This window comes from Eptatretus burgeri, chromosome 4 (assembly GCF_056783735.1).
Source record: "Eptatretus burgeri isolate ZD-2024b chromosome 4, Ebu_testis_v1, whole genome shotgun sequence".
NCBI classification, from domain to species: domain Eukaryota; kingdom Metazoa; phylum Chordata; class Myxini; order Myxiniformes; family Myxinidae; genus Eptatretus; species Eptatretus burgeri.
The window spans coordinates 61,694,748-61,716,695 of record NC_140964.1 but is presented as its reverse complement, the minus strand read 5'-3'; the positions used below and the strand labels follow the sequence as shown (position 1 = coordinate 61,716,695).

General features: G+C 42.3%; 2 protein-coding genes across 5 annotated transcripts in view; one reads left to right on the top strand and one right to left on the bottom strand.

Annotated features, from left to right (window-relative positions):
- The window catches only part of LOC147028189 (uncharacterized), a 120,991-nt gene extending 114,781 nt beyond the window's left edge, over positions 1-6,210 (top strand). For both annotated transcript variants that reach the window (XM_085878334.1, XM_085878335.1), the window contains exon 6: positions 5,903-6,210. In XM_085878334.1, coding sequence (XP_085734460.1) covers positions 5,903-6,186 — 284 coding nt within the window. In that variant the 3' untranslated portion in view covers positions 6,187-6,210. The remainder of the gene's footprint in view (positions 1-5,902) is intronic.
- A 14,736-nt stretch (positions 6,211-20,946) lies between these two features.
- Positions 20,947-21,948, bottom strand: part of LOC147028187 (uncharacterized) — a 66,793-nt gene continuing 65,791 nt past the window's right edge. For all 3 annotated transcript variants that reach the window (XR_015057448.1, XR_015057447.1, XR_015057451.1), the window contains one exon: positions 20,947-21,383. The gene's annotated coding sequence lies outside the window, so the exon portion shown is untranslated. The remainder of the gene's footprint in view (positions 21,384-21,948) is intronic.

The window sequence follows — 21,948 nt, the reverse complement described above, 5'->3', positions numbered from 1 at the left end:
GTAAAGGCCTTCAACGAATAGTTACCTCTGACGTGTGACGATTCAGTGTGACGTCATTTGGCTCATTGCGAATGTCACCTTTGCAGGTACCCAGGTAAAATATAAAATTTCACATACAGGTATTCAGGTAAAATACACTTATACAATTGTGGATATATACATAAGTTGCGAGGTAAAACAAAAAAAAATTGCACATACACATACTCAGATAAAACATTTACAAGTTTTCCTTTTATACAACACACCTCCCTTCCCCAAACTCCCTACCACCACCAGCACCACCACCCCCCTCCCCTTTCTGGATTCTCCCTGATGGCCTTGTGGACCCCGAGGCATCTGTGGACCACAGGTTCATACCACCTAGTTAGATCGACGTGTTCAAAATGAATAAAGAAACTTACTGGCAACCTCGATAATCGCTTATGTTCGCTATATCAGATTTCTTCATGGTACGTAACTCCACAGGTTTTGTTCATTTCCCGGCGATGTACAAGGCCAGAATGACTCATGAATTTGGAGTCATTACAGACGTTTTTAGCTAACAGAGTTTGTACATAAAGCGCCTTGTTCTTCCCTGGAGGCATCGAGTTTGTTTGGTGAAATCGCTTCAAACGGTTACATCTACAATCGATTCCTCCTCGAGGGAAACAGGTGAAGGTTGTTTCAATTCTATGAACAAGTTCACTGAGCTGAACATCAAAAAGGCTTCACAGTAATCTTCACCTGTCTGTTGCATTTGGACCCTCTGTCGAAGTCAAGAAAAAAAAACAAATGCTATCGAGTTTACTTTCACTGAAACTGAACATCTGTCACTTTTGGAACCTTCTGAGTCCAAATAATCTGGGAATATTGAAGTTTCCTTGACGAACTTGAAGCAAGGAGTTTCCTTTTGTATTCCTATAGTTCGAGGTTTTTCAGTCCATCGTGTTGTGTGCACAGTATACCTGCTAGTTACCTCTTTTTACGTACAGGTATCGAGGACCATGGAATAACAGACTAACAAATCGTAAAATGTCAACAGACACAAAGCGGGGCATAAGGAAAAACAGTGGGACAAGACCATTATTTTGCCAGATGGGCACGATGGGAGGAATTGCAGGTGAAAGGGAAACAAGTCTCAGCAGGTAGAGTAAAACTTCGAGGTAGAAATGCGAGAAACCGTCTTTATCAGGGCACCTTTGTGTCGATAAGTGATGAGGACAACACACACACACAGGCCTACTGTTTTCAGTTTAAACGCTATTCTTGTCTTTAGTGTTTGCCATCTTGGTAATCCTTACTCTAATTCACGGACCGTGTGTGTGTGTGTGTGTGTGTGTGTGTGTGTGTGTGTGTGTGTGTGTGTGTGTGTGTGTGTGTGTGTGTGTGTGTGTGTGTGTGTGTGTGTGTGTGTGTGTGTGTGTGTTGCAGTGCTCCTCCTACAGTTGTGGGCTGATACACTCAGGTTTGCTCCATAGGATCAGCATGACCTCTATTAGTGCAATGGGGTATTTTTATCTTTGCCGGTGATCTTGGGGGAGTGGAGGGGGCACAAATTATCTATGTAAATCTGTATCGTGTTTGGCCACTCCAGGTGGGAGAGGGTATTACAAGACCCCACCCTTTACAGTACAGTATTCCCGGCCCGTTTCCCAGTGCAGTGAGGTGTTTTGATCATGCAACGAGAGGTATTTTGGAGAGGTTTTTGGAATTACACATTTGAATAAAGATAATAACCTAACACCCCTTAGGGAGCATGTGCCTCGAGTGGTCGTAATTCAGGTAAAATTCATGCCATGTGCTTGATATTTCAGAAAACTGCCTGATCTATACGAATTGATAGGATGAATCTTGTAATCCCAAAGAGATACGAATCAGCGTTGTATAGCATACGATTTTAGGGTCACTCGGTTGATGTCACTCGCTGTTGGGGAGTCTGCTCGAGATTCACTGTTGGGGAGTCTGCCAGAGATTCATGTTAAGGGAGTCTGCCAGAGATTCACAATTTGGGAGTTTGCCAGAGATTCACAATTAGGGAGTCTGCCAGAGATTCACAATTAGGGAGTCTGCCAGAGATTCACAATTAGGGAGTCTGCCAGAGATTCACTATTAGGGAGTCTGGCAGCGATTCGCCATTAGGGGGTCTGCTAGCGATTCACCATGAGGGAGTCTGCCAGCGATTCACGATGAGGGAGTCTGTCAGTGATTCACCATGATGGAGTCTGCCAGTGATTCACCATGAGGGAGTCTGCCAGAGATTCATCATTAGGGAATCTGCCAGAGATTCGCTATGACTGATTCTGCCAGAGATTCTGCCAGCAATTCACCAGTACTGCTTCTGCCAGAGATTCACCAGTTGAGATTTTGCCAGCGATTCACCATTAGACAGTCTGCCAGCGATTCACCATGAGGAAGTCTGCCAGCGATTCTCCATGAGGGAGTCTGCCAGTGATTCACCATTCGGGAGTCTGCCAGCGATTCACCATTAGGGAGTCTGCCAGTGATTCACCATTTGGGAGTCTGCCAGCGACTCACCATTAGGGAGTCTGCCTGCAATTCACCATTAGTGAGTCTGCCAGTGACTCACCATTTGGGAGTCTGCCAGCGATTCTCCATTAGGGAGTCTGCCCGCGACTCGCCATTAGGGATTCAGCCAGAGATTCATCATTAGGGAGTGTGCCAGCGACTCACCATTTGGGATTCAGCCAGCGATTCACCATTAGGGAGTCTGCCAGCGATTCGCCATTAGGGATTCAGCCAGCAATTCACCATGATGGAGTCTGCCAGTGATTCACCATGACGGAGTCTGCCAGCGATTCACCATTAGGGAGTCCACCAGCGATTCACCATGAGGGAGTCTGCCAGCGATTCACCATGAGGGAGTCTGCCAGGGATTCACCATGAGGGAGTCTGCCAGTGATTCACCATGACGGATTCAGCCAGCGATTCACCATTAGGGAGTCTGCCAGGGAATCACCATGAGGGAGTCTGCCAGGGAATCACCATGAAGCAGTCTGCCAGCGATTCACCATGAGGGAGTCTGCCAGCGATTCACCATGAGGGAGTCTGCCAGCGAATTGGTTTGCAACTATTATGATGACATAAGTGGTCATGTACCTTCTGGTCTTATGCGAGTCGTGTCTCAATTTTACCTGTGTACATGTGCAATTGTATAAGCAGGTTTTACCTGAATACCTGTGTATGTGCAATTTAAAAAGTATGTTTTACTTGAATACCTTTGTACGTGCAATTTTGCATTTTCCCACTCGTACCCATCCTGCATATGTGCATTTTTTTGTTTTACATTGGTACTTGTGTGTTTACCTGTAAGTGTGCAAATTAGTATTTTGCCTGGGTAGAGAATGAGTTGAGGCTCATGTAGGAGCTAAAACAAAGAATGGATCAGGACATAACAGAACAAAAGGAACAGCAGAAATAGGGGGGGGGGATACCAACAGTGGGGTTGAAGGACAAAATAGATTGAGACTTGGAGAAATAAGAGATGTGGGGAAGCATGAGGGGTAGAGGAGGACATGTGGGATAGACAAGAGGGAAAACTGGAAACATGGCAAGATGTGGGCTCGGGTGGGTGAACGGAGTTTGAAAAAGAGTTGCATGCTGACTAACTGAGGCCTGGGCGAGTAGGCATGTGCCACAGAGACGCAAATTTAACAATACAACATGGAAAATTTAACATGGAAAATTGGATGAAAACAGCAACATAGGGCCAAAACTAGAATGTCACAGGATAGATAGAGCACATCCATCCACCAGGCCAAACAGTTTACGTTTTGTATCATACTGATAAGCAGGATCTGCATCCGTACCTAAACCAAAATCGAATCAATTTTTCCTTGTGACACACTCAACTCATCCACCACGTTTCATCTGAATCCGTCCATAACGTTTTGGAACATCATGCTATGCAGTAAATAGTTTTTGGCTGTGTCTCTCAATGGTGAAGAATCGTTAAAAAAATTTATCGTATCTGGATAGATCCAGATGTAGATTTTGACCAAAATCAAATCGATTTGTTCTTGTCACACACCCAACTTGTCTACCTCGATTTGTCATAACTCAACCACAACTTTTTGCGATGTCGTGCTATATATAGTTTTTGGCACAATTTCTCAATGGTGAAGGAATCACTGAAAACTCTAGTGTCCGGATCCGGATGTTCACCAAAATTAAATCAATTCATCCTTATCGCAACACAACCAACCTGTCTACTAAGTTTTGGCTGAATCCATCCACAACTTTTTGAAATATCTTACTCACAGACAGACAGACAGACAGACAGACAGAGCTGCATGAAAACAATCTCCGTCCACCTTATAGTGGAGGTAAATATAACAGAAAAACAGATGCACCTGGTCTGGAAAACCTAGCTTTGATGAACTGGAAGGAGGCACTGCATGATTCATGTCCAATGTGCACAGACCAAGAACCAAAAATCCTTTTGCTTGGGTACCTGTATTCTAGCTGTGTCCCTGCTTATGTGCAATTATATAAATGGTTTGCCTTGCTACCTGTGTATGTACAACTGCACAAGTGTTTTATCTGGGTACCTGTATTTTTCTGGGTACTTGTGTATGTGCAATTCCTATATGTTTTACCTGGTTTCCTGTGTTTCATGAAGTGATGAGAGGTGAACATTAAAGGATTTATTTAAGGCGGACGGGATTGAACCACATAAATACCGAACTACATCTCCACCTTGTTGTGGTATTCCATGAGATCGCTCTTTGTGCATGAATAATGGATATCGAGTGATGCACATAAATCATTCCTCTGATTCGTCGAATTGTGGTTCAGGTAACATGATCCTAATAGGTGCACAAATGGCGGGCGCCGGAAACCAGTGAACCTAAATACCTCGTTATATTTGCATAGGATGCAAAATTATCCAAGATTCCAAAATGGTGTGAAAAGGAAAATTACGTTCCTGTGGTCCAGGGCTTCGATTCCTTTGGGAATCAGATTCGATTACAAGATGCCATCTGTCGCGTGCACTGCATCACTAAGCAAAAGAGATATAAAGTTGGCTGCCCTGTCGACATGCAATATCAACTTAAATGTTTTCTTTGAAACAGAGGTGAAGGTCAAGGCTTATTGAAGAGAAGAGAGTGCCAAAGGTCAGTGTATCGAAAATGGAGCAAAAAGGAACAGATACACAAGGATACACAAACAGCAGGAGTGGGGGAGGGGGTGGCTGGAGGAGGTGGAGAAGTCAGATGGAATAGGAAATAATATTACGAATTGGAGCAAGTACCCTCATCAAATCCTACCTCATTCAGGGCCATATATTTATTATGTACGCATCAGTTGGGATGTGGGAGGAAAATGATAAAAAATTAAATTCACATAAGGGAGGATAATATGGGAGAGGTTGGAGTCGAAGGAGATGGGGTAAGAGTAAGAAAAGCACGGGGATAAGGGAATTGGGATAAGGGTCATGGGGATAAGGGGGGATGGATGCAAAACTGCTCAATTGTGTACATCATAAATAGATGTCACCTTGTGTGTATATATATATATATATATATATATATATATATATATATATATATACATATATATATATATATATATATATATATATATATATATATATATATATATATATATATATATATATATGTATATATATATATATATATATATATATATATATATATATATATATGTACAAGCATCGGGTTGACGCGTTTTCTATTCCAATAACTGTTGTTGCTCCTATGAGAATGTGATATCAGTAGTTATGTATCAACATTGCCTCCATGTTCTATATCACTTGGCATGTTTGCTTTTACACGATTGACTAAATCAGAAGCACAGACACTTTCTGTTTATATCGTTCACCCAGGCTGGTGCACAACATTAATCACCATGCACACCTGTCTTTAAACCCATTCAACCCCAGTCAGAGATTGTGACAACACGCCTGCCTGGAACCTGTCAGAACCTCTGAGCTATTCCACCTCGAGTGGACATCGACACTACGTCTGGCCAAGGGACGATGCGAGGCAGAGCCATGAACTCCATGCTGCCGTCGCCCTCACCAGGTTGGCATGTCCTGGGTATACGGACGTGGCATTGCCTTCTGCCATTGCGCTCCAGCCTCGGGGAGCCATCTTGAACCACAGACAGAATAAGACTTTCTTCAGGTTTCCTGGCAACCAGTACCAAAGTGGCTTGTTCTTCTGAATCAAAACAAAGAAAAGGGTTTGATGGAAGGGGGGGAGCAGGGGGTAAAACGTGGGGTGGGGTGGGGGGGGGAGTTCTCTTTTGTAAGAATAATCATTCAGTCGGGAATGAATGAAGCAGTTTGTGTCTGCTCTTGTGGGGTTCTGTGGTGCAGGATATTCTAGTTTGTAGGCTTGTGTATGCTAAATTAGCATACCGTGTATAGTCGGCCAATTTGCATAATTTGCACAGTTGCGATTTCAAGTTATCCATCACGTTATGCGGTGTACTTTGTAACATAAATAAAGGGGGTCTCGGATGTTCCAGTAACTCGCTGTTAGTTAAAGATCGGCTTTTAGAGATATGACAACTTTTTAAACTTCTTCCCTTCTTTTAACAAAATCTTGAAAATAAAACATATATTTGGCACGAATGAAAGTACAAAAGTTTCATTTGTTTTTAATATTGACCTGTCTGTTGATCTAAATATCTAGTTTGTTCACCTGGATGGAGGAAACGTTTTTGAAACGTGTCTTCGATGCGATTCAAATGGTTTACACTATGCCATTGACAGTATGGCCTGCAACACCATGAAGCACAATCGAAATATGACTTGCACAGTTTGAGGAGTTGGAGGTGTTAATTGAGGTCCATTTTGGAGACTAAAAGGGAAAGGGTGAGGAGGAAGGTTTGGAAATGTGAAAGGGAAACGAGGTTCGGGGGAGAACGAGGTAGGGAGAGCAGATTGAAGAATCGGAGCATGTTTGGGGAGAGAGGGGGGGGGGGTGCACAACCCACATAAACTTTTGTACGGATTGCTTGTACACAGACTATCATGACTTGAGATGACGCGTCTTTACTATCGACAAATGTATCTTGATCCGCGTTAAGAGTGCACACAAAATTTCATTCCAGGACGACCGATTTATTATGTGCACAAATATGGCAGAAACTTATTGATTTCTTTTCTGACTCCCGTTTCTCCCGTTATAATTTCCTTCCACTTTTTCGACTCAGTTTTAATTTGACTTGCTCTCCGATGAGTACGTAATAAGTAGATGCTGTGTTAAGCAAACGTGAACAATATTTTTGTGTTTTCTAAACACGACTGTACTCTAGCTACATGCTGAGGGTGTTCAAAAAGTACGATAAAGGACAGCCTCACTATTATTGAACAACAGCTGCCAAAAAAGTGGTGTGTGTGTGTGTGGTTGTTATCTCCACAAATAATATACATATCTTTACCTGCACCACCGAAGGTGGATGGAGGTTATGTGTTCACCCCTGTCTGTCTGTCTGTCTGTTTTTGTTTGTTTGTTTGTGAACAGGATATCTCAAAAAGTTGTGGGAGTGTTTGGGTATGTGATACCGACGAAATGATTAGATTTTGGTGAAAATCCGGATCGGATCTGGATCTGGATCCGAGAATTTTAAAGTGATTTTTCACCATTGTGAGATAGGACCAAAAACGATATACAGCAGGATTTCTGAAAAAGTTCTGGACAAAACTTGGTGGATGAGTTGATTAGGTGACAAGAACAAGCCGATTAGATTTTAGTTCAGGTCTGAATCCAGATCTGGGCTTTCAGTGGGATGCAAATCGTAAACTAATCAGCCTGGCGGAGGAATGTGCTCTACCGAGTAGCCGTTTTAGTTTAAAATGCAAAAAGTATGTAGGGATGTTACTCCAAAAAGTATGTAAAAAAAGTAGGGATGGTCACAAGAAATTGTCACGTGAAACCATCCCTACATCGTTCTTTGAATAATGGTTGTCTAACACTCTAAATAGTATGTAATTTATAGAAATATGTGTGTTGTTGCTATCCACCTCCTGTGAGTAATCCAGAGAATCCTCACATCCAACAGGTTGTGATGGGGGAGGAAGAGGAGTGGGTGGTGGGAATGGTCTGGCTCATGGAACCAATTGGCACTATAATCATGACTGCGCATCCCCAATAGATCCAGGCAGCAGGGAAGAATGAAAAAGATTCAACCCCTGACTTCTGCTGGGGGATACAACCATCACGAAGAAGCATATTCAATATTTCATGCATGTGTATTGTTTGGACATATTTTATTGACAGACACGCATTCTTAGCAGTACGTTTTCAGAATATGCACTTTATAGACACACAACCCTGATATTCCACCGTTAACCACACCCATATAGGTATGATTGGTCCGTCCGTCCGTCCGTATCATGCTCTGTGCAGAGCGTTGGTGCTACCGAAGCAGTCTCCATCCTGGTCTATTGGGCACAATCCTGGATGGGTCACCACTCCAACACAGGATAACAGCAAGCTGGCACTCATTTTGCCGACATCGGAGGGATCACAGGCAGAGTCAAACCCACCTGGTATTAATTGAACAGCAAGTGGGATTTTAACTCAGGATCATAGGATCCCAAGTCCACCTCTCTACCCAATAAGCCAACACCACGTTGATTGTCAGTCGTAGTCCCACCCACCCCTCTGGTCACTTCCTATTCCTTTGCAAAGGAATGCAGCTTTGTGTATTTTTCATGGAATCCTTTCATGCTATTAAAATTTCAATCACTTTGCCCCTTTCCACTATAAAATGCAGTCAATTGGTGTTTAAGCCAAGTTCGTAGCTTAAACCAATTTTGAGTTAGTTTGTCAGAAAAAAATAAGATTGAAAAAAAAGAATGAAAAAAAGGAAGAAGTACTTTGGGGTCTCATTTTTTGAGTTCAGCGACCATGTTCCAAAGTTTAATCAGTGCTATTGGATGGGAAATTCTCCGCTGATGACTGGTCGGTAATTTATAGGTTCACAAGTTTTTTTATTGGTCGATTTTTTTTGAGTATTTATGTTGTATTAAGCCAATGGAGTGTTCATGCCATCTCTACATAAGAAGTCTACCGACTTCTTCATACACAGGTTTCAGAAGGTGGAATTGAGCCCTCCCAGGTATCAAAGTGTCCACTTCCATGAGTGTGTGTGTGTGTGTGTGTGTGTGTGTGTGTGTGTGTGTGTTTATATATATATATATATATATATATATATATATATATATATATATATATATATATATATATATATATATATATATATATATATATATATATAATCGAAATAGTATGTAATTTATAGAAATATGTGTTGTTGCTATCCACCTTCTGTGAGTAACCCAGAGAATCCTCACATCCAACATGTTGTCATGGGGGAGGAAGAGAAGTGGGTGGTGGGAATGGTCTGGCTCATGGAACCAATTGGCACTATAATCATGACTGCGCATCCCCAATAGATCCAGGCAGCAGGGAAGAATGAAGAAGATTTAACCCCCGACTTCTGCTGGGGGATACAACCATAGCCATCCATATCATGCTCTGTGCAGAGCGTTGATGCTACCGAAGCAGTCTCCATCCTGATCTATTGGGCACAATCCTAGACGGGTCACCACTTCGACACAGGATAACAGCAAGCTGGCACTCATTTTGCCGACCTCGGAGGGATGACAGGCAGAGTCAACCCCACCTGGTATTAATTGAACAGAAAGTGGGATTTGAACTCAGATATATATATATATATATATATATATATATATATATATATATATATATATATATATATATATATAATTATGTACATATACATACATATACAGTAAACCCTTGCCGTCTGCTGGGGTTATGTTCCTCTAAACTTCCATGAATGGCGAAATCGCAGTGGCAAACAGTTTATTTAACATACATGTCAATGAGATACGTTCCAGCCTCCCAAAATAAGTCCAAAAATCAAAACTAAATAATAATTAAAAAGAAATGTATTTGAAAAATAAGAACAATTGAGTAAAATAAGATAAAATATGGAAGATTTACCATCAATAAGAAGGCTTTACTGCTTGGGGTACTGTTGATGGGTAGCCCCGGTCAGTTCTGCTTGAACAAAGCCATGGCACAGAGGTAGCCAATCGATCTCCCAGAGGTGACTCACAAATCCCTCACATCTATTATGTTGTGCTCTCGCCTTTGTGGAGATATATTATGTTGATCTCGCCCTAATTTTATCATTACATTGACGAATGCAACGAATAGTGGACTCATTGACATTGTAGTCGTTCACCGACACAGTAACACGTGCACTACTCTCAAGTCAATCTAATATTTTCACTTTTTCTGCGAATGACATCACTTTCTTCACTTTTTAAAATTCTGCTCTTCATCACATGCACCACTTAATGGACGTTTTTGACCCATGATTAAATAAACAGTGTGTCACACATTGATGGCCGTAATGCACATACTTATCGACTGGATTGTTCACTCGATACAGACAGTCTGACAACTCGCCACGTTCCAATACGGGCTCGACTTGAAGGCTTCCTTTTTATTATTACACATGGGCAAGGACTTCGTATATTTCCAGGGAGTTGCTAATCACAGAACGAACACACATTGACATTGTAGGGTTACATAACTTTTACCATTAGTTTGTTATCTATATATTACTAAAACTCTCATCTTGAATATATGTATGTATGTATGTATGTATGTATGTATGTATGTATGTATGTATGTATGTTCCCGAAATGCAGGCAAAACGGTACACGATAGCGCAAAAAAATTAGGCCCGCCTTACTTACCATTCGCCTGCGGTGTGCAGTATCAAGTTTCGTTCAAATCGGTCAACGAAAAAAAAAAATTAAAAATCAATTCCCGATTCAGTCAAGTACTCTTCGGGAGTATTTGATCAATGCAAACAACCTCAGCGGTATAGTTCGCTGGAGCTAACTTTTTTTTCTTCTTGAAATGATTTTTGTAAACATCTCAAACATTTAGTTTCGACAAAGAAGGATTTATTTTTAAGCATAAAATAATCATCGCCATTTTGATCTAATACTTCCGTGTTCATTAATAAATAAAATTGTGTTTAGAAGATTACACACAATAATTTATTCGACTTTCTTTTCACCGATTGTTTTTTTTGCATTGACGCGGAATATCAAGTTTCATTCAAATCGGGCAACGAAAAAAGTTATTAAAAAATCAATTCCCGAATCAGTCAAGTACTCTTTGGGATTATTTGATCAATGTAAACAACCACAGTGATGTTGTTTGCTGGAACTAACTTTTATTATTTATTTTTTTGAAATGATTTTTTTTATCAACCGCTGTCACAACAGGAACCCAACGGGTCCATGGGTCGTCTAGTAGAACATATAATCTCAACACTACCGTCTCCTCTCCAACCTAGCCCCCCTCCCCCCTCCCCCCCCCGCTCTCTCTGGGATTTGTTCCCACCACATTTCCGCAGGGTGCTCAAGGTCCCCCAACAACCTCCTTCTGGTAAAACTACAAAAATCACGAATCACTGCTCACCTTCACTCTTTCATTCCTCTTTTTCCTGCCTTTGGAATAAACTCCCTCACTCTAATCAATCCCACTCTTCCCTCCAGGCCTTCAAAACAGCTGTTCACCACCACCTCTTATCATCCCCCATCCAAATCCTCAATCTTTTCTACCCCCGATAATCCACCCAAGCCCACCTCCTTCAAATTCCCTGTTTTCCTTCCTGAAAGTCCCTGTAATGTCCACTTGTATTCCCCATGTTCCCCGCCCCATCCCACTCCCTTCCACAGATCTACTAATGTTTCTGTGCCCCACTGTTTTGTTCTTCCTACTCCCGCCCCTCTTGTCTCATGCCCCCCTTGCTGTGCATTGTGTGTTCGCTTTTACATGAGCCTCGCCAAAGTATAAAAAAAAAAATAAACACATCTTCCCCTTTTTCATCAATGCAAATCAATTAACTAACTTGTGAAACTTTGTAATACAATGAGCAAACGGATTGTTCGAACCAGGAGAAGTAAAATAACAGTTTTAAAATAATTAAGTCACATACTTCAAAAGCTCCCCTTGATTACTGCTAAGCATTTTAGACTTCAACGTAAAGGGGCTGCCACACCTTGACGTTTTAGCCAGCGTATGGCAACGTATCAAAATGTATTTAAAACGCTGGCATACGCTGAACTATTGATGTTTTTAACCTCCGCCATCTTCGAAGATGGAAGGAGGTTACTGTTTTCACCCCTTTCTGTTTGTTTGTTTGTTTGTTTGTTTGTGAACAGTATTATGGAAAAACTTCTCGACGGATTTCGACGAAACTTGGTGGGGGGGGGGGTTAGGTATGATCCAAGGATCATGCCATTAAATTTTGGACTTGGTCCAAATTTCCCCCCCCCCCCAAAAAAAATTGTTCGAGAAAAAAAGTTTTTTTTTTTGCATTTCTACATGTTCTAAGTGATTTCCAACCCCCCCCCCAAAAAAAAAATTGTTACCCCCCTCCAAAAAAAATTGTTAGAGAAAATTTTTTTTTTTTGCATTTCTACATATTTTAAGTGATTTCCAACCCCCCCAAAATAAATTGTGAGAGAAAATAATAATTTTTGCAACTTTTTTTTCAACAAAATTTCGATTTTTTTTTGCACTTTTACATGTTTTAAGTGATTTCCAACCCCCCCCCCCCAAAAAAATTGTTACCCTCCCCCCAAAAAAATTGTTAAAGAAAATTTTTTTTTTGCATTTCTACATATTTTAAGTGATTTCCAACCCCCCCAAAAAGAAATTGTTTGAGAAAAAAATATTTTTTTTGCATTTTTACATGTTTTAAGTGATTTCCAACCCCCCAAAAAATTGTTCCCCCCCCCCCCAAAATTATTCCCCCCCCCAAAAAGATTTTTTTTGCATTTCTACATGTTTTAAGTGATTTCCAACCCCCCCAAAAAAATTGTTAGAGAAAAAAAAATTTTTGCAACTTTTTTTTCAACAAAATTTAATTTTTTTTTTTTTTGCATTTTTACATGTTTTAAGTGATTTCCACCCCCCCCCCAAAAAAAAAATGTTGGAGAAAAGAACTATAACTCTGTCAGCACTGTTGACATCATATTTAATGAATAAGATATAAAGTCGAATAAGATATAAACTCCCGACCCAGCAGTATTGGCGGCGGAGGTTTTGCACTCTCCCGAGTGCTCCCCCTCTAGTTTTTTTAAGTTTTTGGCGTATTCATAAGGAGTTGGACGTATGCATGACGTATTAGCAACGTACACAGAACGTTTCGATAACTTAAACCAACGAATGCTTAGCGTGTTGTCGGTGTTCACAACGTATGCCCAACGATAGTCTAACGTATGCATAGCGCGGCAACGTATCGCCGACGATCACGTGGCGTAGCCTATTAAAAGGCCGCCGCTCGACGATTCAAATCATAACCGCACTAGACATCGAAGTGTAAACATCACCGTCATGCCCTGTCACACCTTGACGTTTTAGCCAGTGTATGCCGACGTATGAAAAATTTGCCGAATACGCTGGCACATGTCGAATGAGTTATGGGTAAGTTTTGTAATCGTTAAGAGCACGCTGAAGCACGCTGGCATACGTCGTAGTACGCCGAGCACGTCGACAAATTTTATGCATGCTCAAAATTTTTCGACGTATGCCAGCGTATGACTCATACGTTCCGCATACGCTGGCCATAAGTTGTAGGCATGTTATGCAATCGTTGACACACGTTGACACATGTTACTTGTAAGTTACTCATAAGTGGAAACACGTCGAGGTAATGTTTAGCTTACCCGAAACTTATTTCTAACCTATGAGTAATGTGCTTTGAACCTATGCGTAACGTATCTCCAACGCACATTGACGTATGTAGACGTATTTGATTGACGTCTTCCGGACGACCACAGAACTTACTGAACGTGTTTCTAACATACAGCTACCGTATAATGGCGTATTGGCAACGTTTAGGGGAATTGGTATATAAAAAAGGGTTTCACAGGAGGAACCCGTCAGTGTTTCAGACTCCATGGTGAGTTCATGTCCATGTCAGTAGTATCAGTAGTAGTAGTAGGTGAGCATGTCATTAGTAGTAGTAGTAGTTGTAGTAGTAGTAGTAGTAGTAGTAGTAGTAGTAGTAGTAGTAGTACTAGGTCCATGTCAGTAGTAGTAGGTGAGTGTGATGGGGAGGGTGTGGGTGATGATGGATCCTCCTTGCGTCCACGTCCACGGCCACGGCCAGGAGACTTCTTTGCAATATTCTTCAAAGTTTTCTTCGGCTTTTTTAATTTTATTTTTTAACGTTTTTCTACGCTGAACTGTTGATGTTTTTAAGTTTTTGGCGTATTCATAATGACTTGGACAAATGCATAACGTATCAGTAACGTACACAGAACGTTTCGATAACTTAAAGATAACTTATACCAACGAATGCTTAGCGTGTTGTCGGCGTTCACAACGTATGCCCAACGATAGTCTAACGTATGCATAGCGTGCAGCAGCGTATCGTCGACGATCACGTGGCATAGGCTATTCATAGGCTGCCGCTCAACGATTTAAATCATAACCAGACTAGAAATCGAAGTGTCAACATCACCGTCATGTCGAAGAAAAAAAAACCCCCCAAAAAACCACATGGAGTCTGGAACACTGACAGGTTCCTCCTGTGAAGCCCATTTTTATATACCCATTCCCCTAAACGCTGCCAATACGCCATTATACAGTAACTGTAAGTTAGAAACACGTTCAGTAAGTTCTGTGGTCGTCCAGAAGACGTCAGATATGTCTACATACATCAATGTGCATTGGAGATACGTTACACATAGGTTCAAAGCACGTTACTCATAGGTTAGAAATAAGTTTCGGGTACGCTAAACATTACCTCGACGTGTTTCAACTTATGAGTAACTTACAAGTAACGTGTGTCGACGTGTGTTAACGATCGCGTAACGTGCTACAACTTATGGCCAGCGTATGCGGAACGTGTGAGTCATACGCTGGCATACGTCAAAAAATTTCGAGCATGTTAAAATTTGTCGACGAGCTCGGCGTATTACGATGTATGCCAGCGTGCTCTTAACGTATACCAAACTTACCCATAACGTATTTGACGTGTGCCAGCGTTTTAGACAAATTTTTCATATGTCGGCATACGCTGGCTAAATCGTCAAGGTGTGACAGCCCTTTAATCAAAGCCAGGGATGTCGATGAGCAGCTACTGGAATCTGGTTGGTTTCACAACAGCTCTGCCACTCCGAGTGTAGTACGGAATCGGTGGCTGTCCTGATGTCTAGACAAGTTGTTCCCTTGACGGCTGGAGTTGAATCTGCTCAGATGGTTGAAGTTGAGGTAATGGTCCCGTCGACTGGGCCTGTTGATTTTCGATGTCATCAGAGCCGCTGCTCACTGCCCGCGGCTGGATCCTCTGCTGGACGTAGTCTGAGGTGTTTGTGGTTACACCTCAGCTCCCCTCCTCCTCCTATCTGCACGATGTATGACCGGGGAACACATTGCTGAACCTCCTCATCCGGCTGCTTCCAACCCTTACCTCCATCATTTTTAACAAGGACAGGATCACCACGGTGCAGTTCCGGCAGAAGGTGTGCTCTGCGATCAAAGTACTTCTTTTGTTGATGCTTTGCAGCACCGTCACACTCCCTCACTGCGTCATGGTTGACAACACCAGGCCTGAGCATAAATGGTATGGTCAGTAGTGTTGTCCGTAGTTTCCGACCACACATGAGCTCAGATGGACTTGCTCCCAGAGCTGGGATGGGAATTGAGCGGTAGATCAGTAGAGCAAGGAAAAGGTCTTCCTGCTTCAGGATCTTCTTCGCTGTTTTATCTGTTCTCTCTGCCTCTGCATTCGCCTGTGGGTAATATGGACTACTTGTAACATGCCTGAAATTCCAATTTGTAGCGAATCTCCTGAACTCTGCCGAAGCAAACTGTGGGCCATTATCTGATATGATCATTTCAGGTATTCCATGTTATGCAAAAATATTCTTCATTTTGCATACCACTGCGAATGATGTCATTTCTGAAAGATATGATATCTTCTGGAACAGTCGATCGGGCAACATCGATGTAAGAAGTGGCTCACTTTGGTGTGATGACTCTTTCTTAAGACAGTGTCGACATTTCACCACCCGGTCTTGAATGTCTTTGCTGATGCTTGGCCACCACACACACTGGTTTGCACACTCACGACACTTTGTAATCCCCAAGTGCCCATCATGAATGCGATCGAGGATTTCACATAGAAGGGGGTAAGGAATGACAATCCTGTCACCCCTCATCAATATTCCATCAATGACACTCAGTTCCCCTCTGATTGCAAACAGGTTTCGGGCAGCCAACTTAACCTTCTCTTTGTAAACAGGCCACCCCGAGATGGTGTATTCCAGAGCTGTCTTCAGATTGATGTCCTTTTGTATTTATTTTCAGATCTCGTTGAGCTTGGCAACTGATACTGGCCATGAGGAGATGACCTCACTGACAAAAACATGGACGTCTTCTTCAAGATCGATGCCATCATGAGTAGACATAGAACTTCGTGACAATGTGTCAGCAACAATCATGTCCTTGCCTGGGGTGTGAATAGCCTTGGACTTGAATCGTATGAGTCTCATAAGCATGCGTTAGCATCTCAAAGGAGTCTCTGACAAGTCTTTGGTGTTGACTAGAGGAACTAGTGGCTTATGATCTGTACACAAAGTGAACGTCTCAAGTCCTACCATGTAAAGTTCAAATCGCTCACAAGCCCACACTGCTGCCAAACATTCTTTTTCAATTTCCGCATACCGCCGTTCAGCTTCCGTAAGTGTTCTTGAACAGAAAGCAACTAATCAAAATCCGTCTTCATGTTCTTGTAGCAAAATTCCACCAAGGCCAGAGCTGCTCGCATCGGCACTTACTGTTGTTGGTTTTGCCATGTCAAAGTACGCCAAGGTTGCTGCTTTTGTAAGCATGTCTTTGATTTTGGAGAAAGCCTCCGCCTGTTCTGGTCCCCAGGTCCATGCGGTTTATTTTTTCAGCAGTTGGTTCAGTGGTGTCAAGGCCATTGACAAGTGAGGCAAATACCTGCCCAAGTAGTTGACCATGCCGAGGTATCTCCTCAGCTCTGTAACGTCTGCTGATTCGGTCATCTTTGCTACCACCTCAACTTTGGACAAATCTTGACGCATGCCCTTTTCACGCATTATGTGTCCCAGGAAGTTGATCTCAGACCTCAGATATTCACACTTTTTGTTGTTGAGTTGGAGACCTACTTCACTGAGTCGCTTTTTCACTCTGACCAAGAGTCGTTCATATTCTTCACTGGTGGATGTATGACAGAGAATGTCATCGAAGTAACATATAACTCCATCAATCCCTGCTAGGATTTTAATCATTGTCCTCTGGAAAACTTCCGGTGCAGAAGATATTCCAAAGGGAACTCGCTTGAAGAAGAACCGTCCAAATGGTGTTATAAACATGGTTAACTTTGCGGTTGTCAGGTTGAGGGGAATCTGCCAGAATCCTGATGCAGCATCCAGCTTAGAGAATACCGATGACCCACGTAGCTGGTGGATTACATCATCAACTGCAGGAATTATGTATCTCTCACGTTTGACCGCTTGAGTTTCTTCAGGTCGACACATATTCTGATCTCTGCTGAAGGTATAACAACAGGAACCATCGGTGAAAACTATGTTTGCTCATTGATTTCTTCAATCACCCCTCCATCCTTCATCCTCTTGATGTCCTGCTCCACTTTCTTGAGTAGTGGAATAGGCACGCAACTGGCAGTTGTCACACTGTATGGCATTGCCTAATCTTTAAGCATAATTTTGACTGGCTGGCACTTAACTTCACCAAAGCTGACTGAACTGATGCGTTGGACCAGCCCCAAGGTAGTGGCTGTTGTTCTACGGAGGAGACTATCAGTGTCATTATCAATTACGTAAATGGTGGCTGAAAGCTCTTCTCCCACTCATGTGTCAAATCTTCCTACCACGTCCATTCTGCCTCCTGGACTCAGGAGCATAACTGAGTTGGCAGGACAAAGGTCGGGTTTTCCAAGGAACTTCCACATTTTCTTGCTGATTACATTAACATCAGCTCCCGTGTTGATCTTAAAGTTCACTCTTCTGCCACGTATCTCAATATTTACCCTCCATGGTGATTCCTCATTGGTTTGTACAGATCCAACGAAAAATGTTGTCCGTGTTCGTGGTTCAGATGCATCAACTTCATTTACGCTCTGTCCTGCAGAATCGCGCAAAGTGTGAAAACTTCCCACATTTCATGCACTTCTTTCCTTCTGCTGGACAAGAGTCTCTCTTGTACACATAACCACATCTGCCACAGGTTGAACCTTTACTTTCACGCTTATACCTGTCCATGTCACTTTTGTGTGGCTCATGCTTAATGCATGCTGCATCTATGGACAACCCTCTGTTGCTGAATCTGTGATTTGACCTGTTCATACTGCCAAACCATAGTCACTGCCATGGTCAAAGTCAAGTAACTTTGCAATTGAAGTTTTTCTGAAAGCTCTTTGTCATTTAATCCAAGCACAAGCCTATCTCTAATATTCTCTTCTTTGTTTGCAAACTCGGCGCACTTAGAGAGTTCATATAGACTTCTCACGTATTCTTCAACACTTTCCCCATCCTTTTGATTTCTTTGATAGAAGGTAGCTCTCTCATGAATCACGTTTCTTTTTGGTGTAAAATGATCATGTAATTTACCCAGCACTGTATTGAAATCATCGGCATTTTCATTTCCAGAAAATGTGAATTGGCTGAATATATGCTTAGTCTTCGCATCTATTGCATACAACAAAGTACTAAAGTGTAAATTCCCTTCTTCCTTCTCAAGCTTGGCCACTATATTATAGCGCAGTGGTTCTTAACCTTTTTGGCCCCACGACCCCATCAGACATTCTTGGTCAGTATCGTGACCCCTGAAACAAAAATTGAAAAAAAAAACAGCCCGATTTATTAAAACATGTCTGCCAATACTCAGTCAATGGGATGGCTGAAGTTGCTTCGCAGCCATTAGGCAATCAAAACAAGGACGAATGCTCGACAGACAGCACCTCATGTCAGCATCGATCACAAGCCTATTGTGTGCCTTCGTTTTCAGAGTTACCATAGTTGAGAATCCAGCCTCACAGCGATAGGTTGAGAGGGACTGGACCAATAGGGTCAGGGCCCTCATCAAAAGAACAGGACAGTCCTTCACTTTCAGCCAAAACGTGGCGAGCTCTTGTTCCATGAAGTCACTCTTGAGCTGCGCATCTTCACAAATTCGGTAAAATTCAACCCTCACAGCCACGTCAGTATCGCTGATGGCACCGTCTTCAATGGAAAAGGGTCAGACGATCCACTCATCTCGAGAGTGGTCGTCCAGTCTGGGCAAGTAATGTTGGATGTCTTCACTAATTTCCAGAAGGTAGGTCGAGATATTCTCGTGGAAGTGGCATTCAGCATCTGGCATAGCATCCCAGAGAGTCATCATCTCAGGGAAGATAGTCGTGTCACCGTCCTGGACTCTTCTCTGGTAAAGGTGAATATTCCTCCTGAATGCTGGCATTGGCTTCACTAATTGCCAGAAGGTGGGTTGAGATATCCTCGTGGAAGTGGCATTCAGCATCTGGCATAGCATCCCGGAGAGTCATCATCTCAGGGAAGATAGTCGTGTCACCGTCCTGGACTCTTCTCTGGTAAAGGTGAATATTCCTCCTGAATGCTGCCATTTTGTCACGAGCCGTGTGTAGCATTGGGAGGTTTCCTTGAAGTGACAGGTTCAAGGACTTCTCCTCAGCAAACAAGTCAGCCAAGTAAGCAACCTTCATCACAAAGAGTTCATCCTGCATATTTTCATGAAGCTGATTCTCCTTCTCGGTACGCCCTCTCTCCAAGAACAGTGCTATTTCCTCTCGAAGTTGAATCAGACGATTGAGGACTTTACCATGCAAAAGCCAGCGCACCTCTGTGTGGAATATCAGAACAGTGAAATCGGCATCCATTTCTTCACACATCGCTTTAAAGATTCTTGAGTTTGTTGCGCTCCCTTCACAATCTTCACCATATCTGAAAGCACTTCTCGAAGACCAGGAGGGAGAGTCTTCATTGCTAAAGCATGGCAATGTATCATGCAGTGGGTGAAGGAGACATGGGGAGTGACATCCTTCACGAAGGCTTTGAAGCCGGATCTGCATCTGAACATGAAAGGTGCTCTATCTGTACACATCCTGCCAAGTCGTTCCCAGCCAAGCTCATGTTTGATGAGGAAGGCTTCCAGCATTCTGAACACATCTTCTCCCCATGTGCTAGTGGCCAATGGCTCTGAGAACAGGTACTCCTTCATGGCTTCTCCATCGAGGTAACGAACATACTCTAGCAGTTGGGAACATGAGGCAACATCTGTTGACTCGTCCAGTTGCAATGAATACACTGGACTGCTCTTCACAGCACTCACTACTTGCCGCAGAATATCATTACTCATATCCCAGATTCGACTTCTGACTGTGTCATTCAAAAAGGAAATCTGCCTGAAATTGTTTGACTGCTGTTCCCCCAACACCAACTTCGCTGCTTCGAGAAGGCATGGCTTGATAAGCTCTTCACCGATAGTGTGAGTGTGTGGTGTACAAAATACTGTGTGTGGTATGTACCTTTGTTAGGTTCCTAAAAATGGGCTCAACAAATTGATATGTTATTTATGACCCCTTCATGACCCCTTGGAAAAACTCCAAACGACCCCCAGGTTAAGAATCTATGCTATAGTGGATAAATCTTTGGTGCCATTCTGGCCATGCCATTGACGTGGAGAAGGGAAAGTCTTTCGGTGGTTTGAAAGCCATCGTTCAGTAACGTACTTTGTACTTCACGTAAATCTTCTTATATGAAACTGCCTTCATATATCAGGTTTACTTCTGACACCATGGGTAGCACATCGATGGTCGTTATGCACGGACTGACAACACGTCATGTTCCAATATGGGCTCGACTTGAAGATCCCCTTTTTATTGTGCATGTGCGAAGACTTCGCATATTACCAGGAGTTGCAAATCACAGAACAAACATACATTGACACTGAAGGGTTACATAACTTTTACCATTGGTGTGTTATAGATATAATGTCAACACAAACAGCATACAAAATTTTATCACAATAAAATACCGCACCTCACCAAACGTCAAGTAGCTAGAAAACAATGTTGCAGCGGTGCGACAGATACTACAAGACGCAAAATGTAAATTTTCAAATTGTTATATTTTCCGGCGATGGGTACAATTATAATTTAACACGTAATGATAAATGAAGGGAAATATTGTTACTCGAACATTGAAAGTGATAAAATACTGATGAAATACGAACGAGTTCAGGGTGGGTGGAGTTGATTTTGTCCACGGTGGGAGGATGTTTCTGGAAGACACAAAAGGCAAATTGTTATATTTTCCGGCGATACAGCACAGTTATGTTTGAACTGGTAATGTTAAATGAAGGAAAATATTGTTGTCCAAGCATTGAAAGTGTTTAAAAAAAACTTCTGAAAACTTAAGGAGTTTGAGGTGGGTGGGAGGAGTTCATTTTTCTGTGGATACGCAGGAGTATTGGCGTGCATGGAGAGAAAGGATGTCGAAAAGGTAAGCGCAGAGACGCGAAATTGCGGATGGTGAGGGTGGTCTGTATATGTATATATATATATATATATATATATATATATATATATATATATATATATATATATATATATATATATATATATGTGGAAGGGCTCTTTTGAGAGCATTTTATATAACAGAGGACAAGAATTATGAACCAGAATAGCACTAAGTTCCTTGACTTTCAAGTAGTCATGGACTTAGGGTGGCCGGTTCATGGTTTCAGTGCCCACAACCTCATCGCTGGACCTGGTATTCCAATGCTGGTGGTGTGGCAAAGGAGATTGACCATGTCCTCGTTGATGGTCACTGGAGGATGATCCAGA